We start from the raw sequence: 15,821 nt of genomic DNA, 5'->3' as shown, positions 1-15,821 counted from the left end.
ACTTGTTTTAATTTACTCCATGGATTTCCTCTTTAGAAAAAATTAAAACTCCAGAGAATTATATATATTTTAGTCCAGATTATGATGGAAAAGATCAACTATAATGATAAAATCTGATGGAACATGTGGTGTATAAAAAATTAAACAATCTATAGAAACAGGCTGGAGAACTGGCGGAGGAAGAACAAATAATAAGGTAAAGCAAGGGGAGGAGCCCCCCGCCCTGGAGGAGAGGCCCTCATATGGGGAATTTTTTTAGAAGCCACCAAGGATCTAAAGACACAAGAACTGAATATTAGAAGCCACATGCTCCTCGAGTTTTGTGAATCTTTATTAATTAGGGATGAAACGAATGCTTTGGATTTTGCATTTACACTAACGATCACTGACCACGAGCAATTACAATGTCGATCTTATGTGTTCTTAATGAGATAGCTTAGAACACCAATTACCAATTATGGAAACAGTCGTACAAAAAGGACATTTTCACGGGTATCTCCCTTGGGACAGAGAGAAAGAGCGCGACAGAGGGAGGGAGAGCGAAAGGGAGGAGAGAGAGAGAGAACGAGAGGGAGGAGAGAGAGAGAGAGAAGAGAGAGAGAGACCGATAGGGCGACGGTAAAGAGAGAGAACGACAGGGAGAAGAGAGAGAGAGACCGATAGGGCGACGGTAAAGAGAGAGAACGACAGGGAGAAGAGAGAGAGAGGGAGAACGAGAGAGAAGGGGAGAACGAGAGGGAAAATAGAGAGAGAGTGAACGAGAGGGAGAAGAGAGAGAGGGGGAGAACGAGAGGGAGTAGAGAGAGAAAGAACTTGAGGGAGAAGAGGGAGAGGGGGAGAACGAGAGGGGAAAGAGAGAGAGAGAGAGAGAGAGAGAGAGAGAGAGAGAGAGAGAGAGAGAGAACGAGACGGAGAAGAGAGAGATATGGCGAGAGGGAGAGATTGCGAGAGAGAGAGAGCGAGAAAGAGATTGAGAGACAAGAAGAAGAAGAAGAAGAAGAAGAAGAAGAAGAAGAAGAAGAAGAAGAAGAATGGGCTCTCGAGGTTGGTTCGACGCATAGAGAGACAGATAGTTAGAGAGAGAGAGAGAGATAGAAAGAGAGAGATAGATAGAGAGAGGAGAGAGAGAGATAGAGATAGATAGATAGATAGAGTGAGAGAGATAGAGAGAGAGGAGAGAGAGAGAGATAGAGAGAGAGAGAGATAGATAGATAGAGAGAGAGAGGAGAGAGAGAGGAGAGAGATAGAGAGAGAGATAGATAGATAGATAGATAGATAGAGAGGAGAGAGAGGAGAGAGAGATAGATAGAGAGAGAGATAGATAGATAGATAGAGAGAGAGAGAGTAGAGAGAGATAGATAGAGGGAGAGAGAGGGGAGAGAGAGAGAGGGGAGAGAGAGAGAGAGAGAGGGGAGAGAGACAGAGAGAGAGAGAGAGAGAGAGAGAGAGAGAGAGAGAGAGAGAGAGAGAGAGAGAGAGAGAGAGAGAGAGAGAGAGAGAGAACGAGAACTATGAAGAAGATGAGAGAGAGAGAGAGAACGAGAACTATGAAAGAGCGGAGAGAGAGAGAGAGATCGAGAGAGCGTGAAACCGAGCGACAGAGACAGAGAAAGAGAGAGAAGAACAAGAAGAAGAAGAAAGAAAGAAGAGGAAGAAGAGGCCCTGGACGCTTGTTTTGACGCAGAAACAAGTGTGCGCTCTGCCTGGTGGCCGGCCGTTCGAGGGCCGAAAGCAGGCAGGCCCAATACCTCCTCCTCGCTGAACTAACACGTTAATAACTCGCTGACACCGCCCACTTGCACGGCAGCATTGGGCCCCAAACGACCCCCACTCCCAAACCCTCTAACGCCGTCAGGCACCGCCCGTCCCCCACCTCTCTCCTTTAACACCCCCCCCCTCTCCTCTCTCCTCCCATTTATCATCAATTCATCATCAAAATAAGTCGCTCTTCCACCCTCGGTTATCTCCTCCAAACAACCTCACCCGGACTTCATGAGATCCCCACCAGCAGAGCAGCAGCACAGTAGATAGATAGCTCGAATGGAGCTCCCCCAGCCGCGCCCGCCCTCCCCGGCGGAGCCCAAGCGCCGGGCGCTCCTCTCCAACGGCGGCGCGAAGAAGCCCCGCCCCGCCGCGCCCACTGCCCCCGGCGTCTACCGCGAATGCATGAAGAACCACGCCGCGGCCATGGGCGGCCACGCCCTCGACGGCTGCGGCGAGTTCATGCCCTCCCCCGCCGCCCTCCCCTCCGACCCCTCCTCCCTCACCTGCGCCGCCTGCGGCTGCCACCGCAACTTCCACCGCCGCGTCGTCCCCGCCGACCCCGTCCTCCACTTCCCACGCCTGCACCACCAGCACCACCACCCACACCAGGACCGCCTCGACGACGACGAGGAGGGCGGCGAGGCCGTCGACGACGACGAGGAGGGCCTCAGCACGCCGCCCCCCCCGCCACCGCCCCCGCAGTTCTACTCCGCGCCTCACATGCTCATGGCGCTCAGCGCCGGCGTCCCCGGCCCGAGGAAGCGCTTCCGAACCAAGTTCAGCGCCGAGCAGAAGGAGAAGATGCAGGAGCTCTCCGAGAAGCTCGGCTGGCGGATGCAGAAGCGCGACGACGCCATGGTCGAGCAGTGCTGCCGAGAGATCGGCGTCAGCCGCGGGGTTTTCAAGGTCTGGATGCACAACAACAAGCATAACTTCGTCGGCGGCCCCTCCTCCCGCCGGCCCGCCGCCGTCGCCGCCGCCGCTGCCGCCGCCGGCGAGGATAACTCCGCCGGCGATAATGGTGTTAACGGCTCCGCCGAGCTCCGCCCCTGCGCCTCCCCTTCATCGGAGGAGCCATGATTTTTCCCCATGTTGGGGTGATGACTGCGGCGGTGGGAATTCACTCGAGGAGTTACTTCGCCCACCCACTTTCTTCCTCTCTCTCTCTCTCTCTCTACTCGCAGAGGATTGTGTTAACACTGGGGTCCTTCTTGTTCTCGAGATCCGTGCCTCCTTACTCTCTCCTCTTTGTTCTTCTGCTGCTACCTCGCCGGCGACCGGCGGCTCCGCCGATGAATAACCCTGGTATTAACTCCGTCTGAAGCTTAACCCGACTTGGGAGTTGGGAAGCAACCCAAGATTCAATCTTGATCACTGGGTTTCACAGAGGATGAGCGCTTCTCTCTCCCTGACGGCGTATCTCGTTCTTTATCTTTCTAGAGGTCTCTGGTCTTTACTATGGATTCATCTCAGGAAGAGTGTTTCTCTCTCCCTAACGGCGGCATGGGCTTCTTGAAAATCTGAGCACGGCTCGAACGCGGTGCCAGGTCGCTGCAATACCCAGATATTAAATGTCATCTTATCCCGAATCATGTTAGGAGACATTTAAAGCTAAGATCCTGCCCGCTGGGGTCGACTCAGTTCATGTATTTCTCTCTCTATCTCTCTCTGTAACGGCGCAGGGGGATCTGAGTGATATCGTACCCTCATATTCGAGGGTATTTCTCTCTCTTCACTCTGTTCTTTCTCCCTAACAATTGGTGATTATCCAAAGTTCTGCATGGGCTCCTTTGATTAGGGGACATTAAAGCAGGAATCTTGATTACGGAGTTCCCCTAATGACATGTTTCTCTCTCCCTAACGCACTGTGATCCTCTGACGACACTGCAAGGTCACCTCTGAAATACCCGGTATTAATCATCATTTTGCATTTTCGTGAGCCTGATTTGAAAAGATTAAAGCTGCAATCTTAACCACTGAGTTCAGCTGAAAACGAGCTCTCTCTCTCTCTCTCTCTTCTTTTCTCTCTTATCTCCAACGGCGTGATCGTCTGACAGAGCGGCGGGGACACCCACTAACACGGTTTCTTTATTTATCATTAATACTTTAACGGGATTTTTGTCCTCATTTTAAAGAAAAACAGTGTTCAAAACTGTCGTATTTTGGAAATATGTGGTGGGGAAGATTTGCTTATGCCGTGGGGACCCACAAAAATCTTATCCTATTCCAACCCAGCCGTATCACACTTCCTCCACCCATTATTTGTATAAATTGTAAGATCAATAATTCCGTATCTTCATAAATCATCTCCCAAACGATAATCAATTTAATAGTAAAGAAAAGTCAAGCCTCAGCACTCCTCTTGTTCGAGGTTGGGGGAATGGATGGTGGGCCGGTTTACTCCATGGAATTTTCTGAGGCCCGACAAGGGCTGGTCGCTGTTAGGGATCAGAGATAGGATCGGATCAGATTAGATTCCACAAAAAATCGTGTCAATTGAACGGCCCTCAGTGCAAATACGAGAAAAATAGATATGTGGAAAGTTTTTTTTGTTTTTGTTTTGGTTTCATGCATTTTATCCATCAGACTTAACCAATCGATGGAGATGATCCAACGGTTCAATCAGTTTTAATAGGGAGTGGGCTGATGAGGGCTCGTTACGGACAGGTAGTGTTCACCCATCCTGGATAACCGTATCTAATATCAGTTGCTACAGTGCCAATATCCGTCCTTATATCGGCATCGGGGTACATATTGAGGTCTGGATGCCGTCCGATGTGCTGATATCTGATTTCAATAACCAGAAAGAAGCTAAATTGTCCATTTCCATAGATATTAAAGGCGTGCTAAAGCCTCCTACCATGTGGGTGCCATGGGCTGTGCATATGGGTCAACAGAGAGTAAATCCAACAATACACTACAATTGCTAAATAACAATGGACTTATATACATGATGTTTTTTAAGTTTTTTGATATGGGACATAATGATGTGTTGTCTCCTATATCTCAATAACTAGACATCAGATTTGGCATTCAATGTTGGAGATCCAATATTTGCCACTGATACCCGCCATCAATATCTGTCACCATCCATGGGATGGTGATATACATCCCTATATTTAGACACTTGCTTCAGTACCGAGATCTGTCCTGATATCTGATATCCGATATTTAAGATGGTGGTATCCAACCCGATATCCGATACTTGCTATAAATATTTGATATAATACCCAGATCTGTCCCAATATCTGATGTCGTTGGAATTCTTTTTATTTTTCCCCGATTTGATTTATTCATCGACTAATCAATCGTGAGAGACAATTTGTGATCCAACTGTCCAATCGGTTGGAAGGGATCTTTTTAATTTTGTTTTGGACTGATGAATTGTGAGAGACATAATTCAAATAGATATGTGATTAATCACGAACGTGCATACTGGGCCGGGTCCAGGAAGGCAGACTAAAAAGATAGGTTGAGCCCAATAACCACTTAATTTCTGCAAAAGGACTCAGAACAGGAGCAACATCTATAGTTGAACAGGAGATCTTGGACGATGATTGGACGGCCGAGATTATTTGGTGCAAATATTAAAGGTCAACGAATTGAAGACAAGTCAACGGGTGGGGCCCTAATAGTGTGCTTTCGGTCAAAGGTTGCAGTAGCTCAACGTGGCCCGGCACATGGGCTTGTCATACGCGGGTGAAATAATGAAGACACTTATTTCTCTATCTATCTATCTTCTTCTTCTTCTTCAACTGACTGACTTTCAAGAAAAAAGAATGCCATGAATTTAGAGGGAGAGAGAGAGGGGGAGAGAGGGAGAGAGAGGGAGAGAAAGAGAGGGGAGGGAGGGGAGAGAGTTAGAGAGAGGGAGGAGGAGAGAGAGGAGAGAGAGGTAGAGAGAGGAGGGGGGAGAGAGAGTTAGAGAGAGGGAGGGAGGGAGAGAGAGGTAGAGAGAGGGAGGAAGGGAGAGAGAGGTAGAGAGAGGGAGGGAGGGAGGGAGAGAGAGGGAGAGAGAGAGAGAGAGAGGGAGGGAGGGGGAGAGAGAGAGGGGGAGGGAGGGAGGGAGGGAGGGAGAGGGAGAGAGGGGGAGGGGGAGGGAGAGAGAGAGAGAGAGAGGGAGGGAGGGGGAGAGAGAAAGAGAGAGGAGAGTGAGAGAGGGGGAGCGAGGGGGAGAGAGAAAGAGAGGGAGAGTGAGAGAGGGGGAGAGAGGAGGAGCGTGGGGGAGAGAGAGAAAGAGAGGGAGAGTGGGAGAGGGGGAGAGAGGGAGGGAGTGAGAGAGAAAGAGAGGGAGAGTGGGAGAGGTGGAGAGAGGGAGGGTGGGAGGGAGAGAGAGGAGAGAGGAGAGAGGAGGAGAGAGAGGGGGAGAGAGAGGGAGAGAGAGAGGGAGAGTGAGAGCCTGTGTAGGAACATTTATCTCACTTGGGTTTTCTCTCTCACGTGAGTTACACCCAAAGGGAAGCTGTTTTTCTTTCCCTTTCCCTCTCTAGGCATCTGTTATCTCCAAGGCCTGGTGTGAGAAATAGAGAGTGAGAAAGAGGAGAAAAGCTTCCTCAGTTGATTGCTCACATGAGAGAAGTGGCTCTTAGCTGTATCTTTCTGCTTCCCCACCGCGTGAACACTTTCTTTCTTTTTCTCTCTCTCTAAACTTCTTGTTTCTCTACCGTGGGAAATAAATAAAGCAAAAGTCAGCAGTGAGCTTGCTCCAGAGAAGGGCTGGTTGCATGTGGCTCTGCAGAAGAATACATTCAATGACAACATGCATTAACTCTTCTGCCTCGGGTCCTGTACGTCGATTTCTCTCTCTAGACGAGGACAAAAGATGAATATGGTCGGCACCTGGCCGTTCGATCGCCATCGGACAGATACAAGCAGCCCAAAGATTTTTCCAGGTGGATAGAGGGTGCGACGGCGAACTTGTCAAGGGTGAACGTCTTCTCTTGCGGCCCCGGTTATCTTATCAAATGAGTTGTAAAATCCCGAATTTGATCCGGCAAGATCTTCTCTTGGCTTAATGGAATTGCACTGGAAGACACAACCGTAAGACATGTGCACATGCCTCTGGAGACTCCACTTCCCATCCCGTTAGGACTCGGGAATTCAGGAGTGTAGGACTCTATCTCTCTCCCTCTATCTCTCTCATTCCATATCTCTCTCTCTCTCACTATATCCATATCCTTCTGTCGCTCTCTCTCTCCCTCTATCTATCTCACTCCTTGGCTCTCTCCCCCTCTCCCCGTCTCTCTCACCCCACATTATCTCTCCCGCTGTCTCCCTCATTCCGTGGCTCTCTCTCATTCCATCTCTCTCTCTCCTTCTATCACTCTCACTTCATCGCTCTCTCTCTCCATCTATCTCTCTCACCACATCGCTCTCGCTCTCTCTCCCTCTATCTCTCTCACCCCATCGCTCTCTCTCTCTCTCTCTCTCTCTCCCTCTCTCTCTCTCTCACCCCATCGCTTTCTCCCTCTATCTCTCTCACCCCATCGCTCTCTCTCTCTCTCACTCCATCGCTCTCTCTCCCTCCCTCTCTCTCCCTTGCTCTTTCCCTCTTCTCTCTCCCTCCCATCTCCCTCTCTCTATCCCGCTCTGTCACTCCATTTCCCCTCTCTGTCACTCCGTTATCCCCCGCCCCCTCTCTCCCTCAGTCTCTCTCGCTCCTCTCTCTCTCAATCTCGATGACTCCATTGTTCTCTTTCTCTCTCTCCCTCCATCTCCCTTCATCTCCCTCTCCCTCTCTCAATCTATCCATATATCTACCGTTCTGTATCCATCTATCTATCAATAATAAGAAGCATATCAATCTATCTGTCTGCTTAGCATCTATATAGACCCAAGAACCATTATGTCTGCGTAGACATCTATCAAAATATCGATCAATCAACTTATTTATATATCGGTACGTATCTGATAATCTATTCATATACCAAATGACCCTTTACGTGTCCAAATATCCAAGACTCAAGACCCCTGATGCATAGTCGTCTATCAAAGTATCGATCAATCAATTTATTTATCTGTCTACCAAATTAATAACCTATTCATATACTTATGAATCTATACGTGTCCAAAAATCCTTCTATCTATCCATCTTGCATCCATCTATCCACCTGTCCTAAGCCTCATCTAATCTTCAATGAAAGCGCAACGACTGTCAGGGAAACAGTGCGCTTCTCCCCTTCCGAGGTCCATGCATGTCGCGTTAAATATGTCAAAGTAATATTCAATTAGCATAAGCAGGTTAATATACAATTGTACCCGATTCTCTCTCATACACACTCTCTGGCTTCTGATCCAGCGGCAGAACACGAAACTATCGGACTGAATCAGAGCCGCAAACCCTAACTTGACAGTCCAAGGAAGGGAGATGACGATGCCGATGGAAGAGGACGTAAGAAGGAAAACTTTGAGAACAGATCAGAACAGTTCTCCTGCCTCCATCATGGACATGTCAACGTAAGGCTCGTTCCCCTGAGCAATTCCATCGTCGAAAAGCCAACTCTCAAGGAAAGAGAGAGGCGTGGCCTTGTACTCAGGGTAAAATATGCTACCGTCCTCTTCCTCTTCCTCCTCAGGCGTGATCACCGAGTCAGATCCGAGTTCACCGCCGGCGTTGCTCGACGAGTGCTGAGTCGATTCCGAGTTTGCCGGCTTCTGTTTAGGCTTGGACCATTCTTTAAGCAGCCTGGAGATGTTCTCGGCGCTGTACGCGTAGGTGCCGTGCGAGCTCTGTAACTTGGTCTCCGTCGCACAAGCCCGATAAGAAGAGCAGGAAGAAGACGATGGGCTGGAGAGAGGGTGGAGGAATTCAGACATGAAGCTTGGGGTCTCGGCTGAGAGGGCCTCGGAAAGAGCTTGCTTGGCTAATTCTATGTCTGTCTGAAGCCTCCTCTCCCACTGTCCCTTGACGATTGCCTGCGGCGGCTGGGACTTGGAAGCAATCAGCCCGTCGGATTTAAGACTTTTTAGCTTCTTCTTCAGATGGGTGTTCCAGTGGTTCTTGATGTCGTTGTCTGTTCTCTCGGGGAGGTAGGAAGCTATCGCCGCCCATCTGCAGGCAGCGGAAAATTAAGGGTTTGTTCTCCAAAGTTTTCGGCCGAGGAAATCTAGACGGGTTCTGCAATTATCTTGGGAATTCTCGTTACCTGTTGCCGAGGAGGGCTTGGAGGTGGATGATGATCTTCTCCTCCTGGTCGCTGAAGTTTCCGCGCTTGATTCCCGGCCGGAGGTAGTTGGTCCACCGGAGTCTACAACTCTTGCTACACCTCAGCAAGCCTGATCACGGAACGGCCAATCAATTAGATAGATGATAGCTAGCGAGCTAGATATATAGATGAATGGATTAATGGGTAGATATAGAGATAGATAGATAGAGAGAGAGCTAGTGATAAGGATAGAGTTAGAGATATAGGGTGAGAAGGAAAGAGTTCGAGAGATAGATAGGGAGTGGGGGAGAGAGAGAGGAGAGAATTACAGAGATAAGGTGAGAAGGAAAGAGTTCGAGAAATAGATGGGGAGGGTAAGAGAGAGAGAGAGAGAGAGATAGAGGGAGAGAGAGAAAGAGTTCGAGAGATAGATAGGGAGTGGGGGAGAGAGAGAGGAGAGAATTACAGAGTTAAGGTGAGAAGGGAAGAGTTCGAGAAATAGATGGGGAGGTTGAGAGAGAGAGAGAGAGATAGAGGGAGAGAGGAGAGGTAGAGGGAGAGAGAGAAAGAGAGAGAGAGAGAGAGAGAGATAGACTCAGAGAGCGAGAGAGAGAGAGAGGGAGAGATAGACTCAGAGAGCGAGAGAGAGAGAGAGAGGGAGAGATAGAGGGGAAGAGAGAGAGAGAGAGGGAGAGAGAGAGGGGGAGAGAGAGAGAGAGAGAGAGAGAGAGAGAGAGGGAGAGAGAGAGGGAGAGAGAGAGAGAGAGAGAGAGAGAGAGAGAGGGAGAGATAGAGGGGAAGAGAGAGAGAGAGAGGGAGAGATAGAGGGAGAGAGAGAGAGAGAGAGAGAGAGAGAGAGAGAGAGAGAGAGAGAGAGAGAGAGAGAGAGAGAGAGAGAGAGAGAGAGAGAGAGAGAGAGAGAGAGAGAGCGAGAGAGAGAGAGAGAGAGAGAGAGAGAGAGAGAGAGAGAGAGAGAGAGAGAGAGAGAGAGAGAGAGAGAGAGAGAGAGAGAGAGAGAGAGAGAGAGAGATCAGCTCACCGGCGTTGCCAGGAACGGATCTCCAGTTCCCGGCGCCATGCTCCTGAACATAAGTAACAAGGATGATGTCCTCCTCCGGCGTCCAAGGACCTTTTTTTACTCCAACTTTGTCACAGCAAGGGGGGCGGCCCATCGCACCACACCTTCTTTGGGAAAATTTTGAGAGAAGAGACGAAGAGCGAGGGGGAAGGTCGGAGAGGGAAAGATAAAAGAGAAGGGGAAGTAAACAAGGAAGGGTGGGAGATAGGAAGATCTGCAGCGATGCCTGTGAAGAGAAAAAAAAGCGAACTCCTCGTCTTTCTCTTCCTTTGCTTCTTCTTGGTTGGACATGTGTCTGCAGAAGGGGGACTTCCTCTCGTATATATACTGAAACTTTGTAAGCTTTCTCTCTGTGAAAGACTCTGACTCGTGACATTGGGCTCCAGAGTGTGAGTTATACAGCGAGAGAGAGAGAGAGAGAGAGAGAGAGAGAGAGAGAGAGAGAGAGAGAGAGAGAGAGAGAGAGAGAGAGAGAGAGAGAGAGAGAGAGAGAGAGAGAGAGAGAGAGAGAGAGAGAGAGAGAGAGAGAGAGACAAGAAAATAGTCAAAGGCCAGCGGGGGCATTTATTCATAGCACTCCAAAGTCAGCTTGAGTTTGAGGTCAATACTCCTCTCTCTCTCTCTCACCATCTTTACTTTTACCCATAGCTTTTGCAGAACTAACCGCGTGCATTAAAGGAGATGCCTCGGTAAGTCTAAACATGATACTCATCCATATCAGGATTACTAGGGACTTTTCTAATCATTACAAAATTCTATCTTTCGCTGGTTTCCAGGATGATGATTTTTCTTTGTCACAGAAACGTCGTCCCATAAAACAGACGGCGGCAGCAGGAGGAAGACGACGAAGGAGACTACAACAGACCGCCGTTTTCCAATAAACCTGGCAAACCCCAACTTGGGCGCCTTCCGCTGGCAGACACGACGACGGTAACGTGTCTGTGATGAGGCAAAACCTTAATCACTCTCAGCTCCCCTCTCCTCGTTACCAATTATTCGAAACCTTATCTTATGCGAGTACCCTTAATTACCCTTTCTTTCACGGGCCAAACCCGTCTTCCATTAAAGTGAATCTAAATAACTTTCTTTAATTAAAGTGAAAATTTGGGATGAATACCAAATTTTCTGCACCAACCTGATCGCTGTCAAAAGCTAGCGCATATAACAAGCTTGGCAAACTATGGGGGAAAGGGACGGCGCTCTCTGCTTTGTCAGTACTTGTAGAGAGCGAGAGAGAGAGAGAGAGAGAGAGAGAGAGAGAGAGAGAGAGAAAAGAAAAAATGGGGGGACTTTGTTCATGTACACGAGAATGCATGTGTTCATTGGGATTGGGAGAAAGACGTACGAGAAAGCCTCTACACTGCGTCAATCTTGTGTACATTGAACGGCAGAGAGAGCTGCTTCCTCACCGCCATCAATAGTACCCAGCTTTAACACCCTCCGGCACCTACCTCTGTTTGCGCAAGACAGACATGTAGAGAGAGAACGAAAGCAGTGTAGAGAGAGATCGAGTGAGGGTAGAGAGAGAGTCGACGTCAGCTATGTTCAAGCCAAATGTATTAGATCTCGCTTGTTGACTTTCTGACAACACGGTTCTCCCTCTTCCATGTTCTTTAATCTGTATAATGTTTTCCCTCTGATTAATTTGGGTTATTTTGCTTAGAAATTCACCAACCGTCGTTGATTGACTAGTTCACGCTTATCTCCCTCCATACGCTGTAAAGTTGTTTTTCATCTCTGAATCGCTTTCAAATCTGATTAATGTGGATGATTTTGTTATAAAACAGTTAGACCAACCACATTCAAATGATTAATGCATGTCTATCGTTCCCAATTCACATCCAAATTTGCTTATAATTGATTTTTTAATGAAAATCCTTTTGACTTTAATGCATGGTTATCGTCTTCTAAACACTTTCGACTGCGGAACTGAGCATCGAGGAATGATCGTCGGTTTGGTTACCCAGTAAACCACGGAACATTTGGTCATCTACGCCTCATCCAATTTATAGCAGACACGTCCTGAATATAAATCCATTTATTCTGCAGACGCGTCGAGAATAGTCATATTCCAACAGAGCAGAGTCGCAAAAAACATTACGGAACTCGTACGGGAATAAATGGTCTATCGCCGCCCGAAAGACTCGGGTTCTGACCGATGTGATCAAGGGCGAAATTTCCTATCTGACCTACGTACTATTTTATTTTTCAAGCTTCAGTCTGAGGATCATCTTCAAGGGCGAAAATTTCTATTCTGACCTACGTACTATTCTATTTTTGTCGCTTCAGTCTGAAGATCATCGTCCAAGCCGCCAAGAATGCGTACGGCGTACGCTCTAACAAGTGGTCATCCGCTCCTTGAAGTCGTTTCTTCCTACAATTAACACTAAACTGTTTTCGAAAAGCTTGCGAACCATTCACTTAGAATAAGACTGATACTGACACGAAAAGCCGAAAAAGACTGAGGAGAAAAATATTACCGCAACATGTGTTAAAATAAAATCACACCATTTCTTAATTTCTCTGCTATATTCCACAGCAGTGTTTCTGGAATTTGAGGTGACCTGGTGATGAAGACGTTTCCTTGCGTCGTGAGAACATTTTTTTTAATAAAGATAACAAAAACAAACTAGCGCTAAAGTCAATCCTCAAATCCAGGCTATTTTTCTCCCGATCACATGACTAGCGAACCACGAATACGAGTCGTGGAAGGAACTGCGAGAAGTTTTCTTCAAATAATTCGTACGGAAATTTTAACTTGATTATCTTGGTGTAATAAAAAGCTTCTAGTGAATATAATTGTGGAGCCGGGTTGAAGCTGGCGCAAGAAGATGAAAGATGAACAGATTTTAGAAATTCTAGGGGAGTATGAGTTGACTCGACGTACTAGAGACGGGAAGTGCGAGAAGTTCCCTAATATAGTCTTTTCGAAATGGGTAATATCATTATCAATGAGATGATTTTATTGATCTAAGTCGAAGATAGCCTATTCTCACATCAAAGATAGCAGTGCCATGTCTGTCTCTTTACCTATCCAAAGGGGAGCAACGGCTCGGCATAGGTTTCCAAAACGGGAGGGCAGGGCCCAGCTTGGCCAAATCTTCTGTCGCTACGTTGGCCCTTCCTCTCTTCATTGGCTCCAACTCAACCATCCACTCTAGCTAAGCTCGAGAGGCCAATGTACCACAAAATCTTACACAACAAATACCGGCTCGGCCCTCATAAAGCGCCCATCAACACAAGTACGACGAGATTTTGTAATAGCTGCCCCCCCACCCATTTCACGGGGAGGGAGAGAGAGAGAGAAAGAGTGAGAGGGAGGAAGAGAGAGGGAGGAGGGAGAGAGACAGAGAGAGAGAAACAGACAGAGAGGCAGAAATAGAAAGAGAGCGAGACAGAAAGAGAAAGTGAGAAAGAGAGAGAGAAAGAAACAGAAAGAGAGAGAGAGAGAGGAAGAGAGAAACAGAAACAGAAAGAGAAAGAGAGGGAGGGGGAAAGAGAAAGACAGAAAGAGAGAGGGGAAGAGACAGAGGGAGAAGAAGAGAGAAAGATAAAGAGAGAGAAAGAAAGAGGGAGAAAGAGAGAGGAGACCGAAGGAGAGAGAGGGGGGAAGAGACAGAATGAGAAGAGAGAGAGAGAAACAGAAAGAGAGATTGGGAGAGAGTGAGAGAAAGACTGAGAGAGAAAGAGAGAGGATACCGAAGGAGAGAGAGGGGGGAAGAGACAGAAAGAGAAGAGAGAGAGAGAGAGAAACAGAAAGAGAGATTGGGAGAGAGTGAGAGAAAGACTGAGAGAGAAAGAGAGAGGATACCGAAGGAGAGAGAGGGGGGAAGAGACAGAAAGAGAAGAGAGAGAGAGAGAGAGAGAGAGAGAAACAGAAAGAGAGATTGGGAGAGAGTGAGAGAAAGACTGAGAGAGAAAGAGAGAGGATACCGAAGGAGAGAGAGGGGGGAAGAGACAGAAAGAGAAGAGAAAGAGAGAGAGAGAGAAACAGAAAGAGAGATTGGGAGAGAGCGAGAGAAAGACTGAGAGAGAGAGAGGTAAGGAGTTAGTGAAAGACAGAGAGAGAGAGAGAGAGAGAGTAAGAGAAAGATACAGAGAGAGAAAGATGGACATAGAGAGAGAGCGAGAGGGAGAGAATGTGGTCTCGGTGTGATACGCGAGACCCTCCATGGGGAGCGAGGCCACGTGAAGGGCCCCGCAATCTTTTTGCAGTAACTTCAAAAGAAAGCGCCTATCTATTTAGTAGTCGCTTCCCCATACGACAAGGATGGCTACACTTCCAGGCTGTGACCCCCCCCCTCAACCTTCCGCTTGTGCCATTTCTGTCGTCACATCCCAGTTGACTCATCAGTCTTCCTCGGTGTGCATAACTCCGCAACGCGTCGGACGGTTTTCATAAGATGTAGCGCAAGTTTCTTCTGGGAAGGTTACGTTGAGAGTTATCATTGATCCATGTACTGTATTACTAAAAAATATAACATTGGCACCATGAATATATGCAACTGTTCCTGACTGGGCTCCGGGTTTGTTTTCGAAGTCCTTGGGCCAGAGTTTTCGAAGTTAAACCACTCAACGATCCCGGAAGAGAAGGAAATAAAGGGGACCAACCCCGTTTCAGGTCGTTCTCTCGGCTACTCGTGAGATCAAAACACCAGATGTCCTCTTTGGCGGATAAAGATCAAAACCGTTTGAATTTAAGGTCAACGTAGGATACTCTCCTCGTACTTAAGTTGAATCCTGCACTCGCTCCTCTTTGTTCTGTTCTCCAACTGAACGTGCGAAGGCGAACCGTACTGTTGACATTTACTGGCACCTTGAATCACTGAGATTCAGAGGATATCTATACCCTTTTTTTAATCGTTTTTGCATTGAATCAAATTCATCGCAATCCTTATCCTCATACGCAACGGATGGATATAATTTAATGTGAAACTAGCCTTAGTGCCAATAGTCTTAGTGCTCCAAAAGTCCCCCATTTCGATCGTTAACCCTTGGAGAACTAGTGAGCCACTCAAGAGGTATTTGCCATTTCCATTTTATTTCATCCTTGGTCAACGAGATTTCATGCTCTCATTCTCACCAAGATCAATATTGGATAAAATAATATTTAATTTGCTTAAATGAAATAATTTATGGTGATCTCAAAGTTGCCATCTGATAATGTGCTGAAATACTCTGTATTTCCTTTCATTAACCATAGTGCAGATTTCAAACGCAATGTCTTTGGCATGGTGTGGAGCATAAATTGATAATAAATCCGTATTTTTGAAATTTCAAAAAAAATATAAAACTTTACTCTTCTTCATTAGGAACCCAATTTTTAATAGTCATAACTACATTTTTAGCTATGTTAAAATTACTATGATTCAGATAATTGAATAGTGTTTGCACCAAAATTTTCACACCAAATATTATATGGAATACAAGATAATCACACTTTCAGGTCTTATTTTGTTCATTGAAATAAAGTTTTATTCATTATTATTCTTGAGTGTTGTTTATAAAAAAGTTATTGAATACATGCAATGACTAAGTGAAGTATGATGAGATCATAATACATTTATCAATAGTCTTTAATTATGAAATAAATAATTCTATTTGAAGGATAATCAATATAAACACAAATATATATCAAGAGATGATTATTTAATATTCTTAGTCAAATGATCAGTATGGCTAATCTTGTGGCCTTAGTAATGGAGATAATGATAATAGATATTGGATGCTCCTCATCGAAATGGTGCATGGAATTAATCTGCAAAATACCTCAATGGTATAAAACACAGGTGTTAATTCATGTCATGTCTGTGTGAGTACTCTGTATACCCAAG

At 46.8% G+C, this 15,821-nt stretch overlaps 2 protein-coding genes across 2 annotated transcripts; one reads left to right on the top strand and one right to left on the bottom strand.

Moving 5' to 3' along the window:
* The first annotated feature begins 1,903 nt into the window (after nt 1-1,903).
* On the top strand, nt 1,904-2,985 carry LOC144713434 (zinc-finger homeodomain protein 10-like). The gene has a single exon (XM_078587983.1). The coding sequence runs from the start codon at nt 2,041-2,043 to the stop codon at nt 2,842-2,844; it is 804 nt and encodes a 267-aa protein (XP_078444109.1). The 5' UTR covers nt 1,904-2,040; the 3' UTR covers nt 2,845-2,985.
* Nucleotides 2,986-7,973: 4,988 nt separating this feature from the next.
* LOC144713433 (transcription factor MYB96-like) lies at nt 7,974-10,275 on the bottom strand. Its single transcript, XM_078587982.1, has 3 exons — nt 9,949-10,275; nt 8,910-9,039; nt 7,974-8,815 (listed from the first exon to the last, which is right to left on the bottom strand). The coding sequence occupies exons 1-3, from the start codon at nt 10,079-10,081 to the stop codon at nt 8,182-8,184; spliced, it is 897 nt and encodes a 298-aa protein (XP_078444108.1). The 5' UTR covers nt 10,082-10,275; the 3' UTR covers nt 7,974-8,181.
* Between the last annotated feature and the right edge of the window lie 5,546 nt (nt 10,276-15,821).

This window comes from Wolffia australiana, chromosome 16 (assembly GCF_029677425.1).
Source record: "Wolffia australiana isolate 7733 chromosome 16, ASM2967742v1".
Taxonomy (NCBI): domain Eukaryota; kingdom Viridiplantae; phylum Streptophyta; class Magnoliopsida; order Alismatales; family Araceae; genus Wolffia; species Wolffia australiana.
Note: the sequence above shows the minus strand (reverse complement) of the source record. Positions and strands in the feature narration are given on the sequence as shown.

Coding starts and splice junctions, on each gene's coding strand:
- LOC144713434 (XM_078587983.1), top strand. CDS start 2,041: ATGGAGCTCCCCCAGCCGCGCCCGCCCTCCCCGGCGGAGCCCAAGCGC.
- LOC144713433 (XM_078587982.1), bottom strand. CDS start 10,081: ATGGGCCGCCCCCCTTGCTGTGACAAAGTTGGAGTAAAAAAAGGTCCT. Junction 9,040..9,948: donor ATCCGTTCCTGGCAACGCCG/GTGAGCTGATCT, acceptor TTCCGTGATCAG/GCTTGCTGAGGTGTAGCAAG. Junction 8,816..8,909: donor CAAGCCCTCCTCGGCAACAG/GTAACGAGAATT, acceptor CGCTGCCTGCAG/ATGGGCGGCGATAGCTTCCT.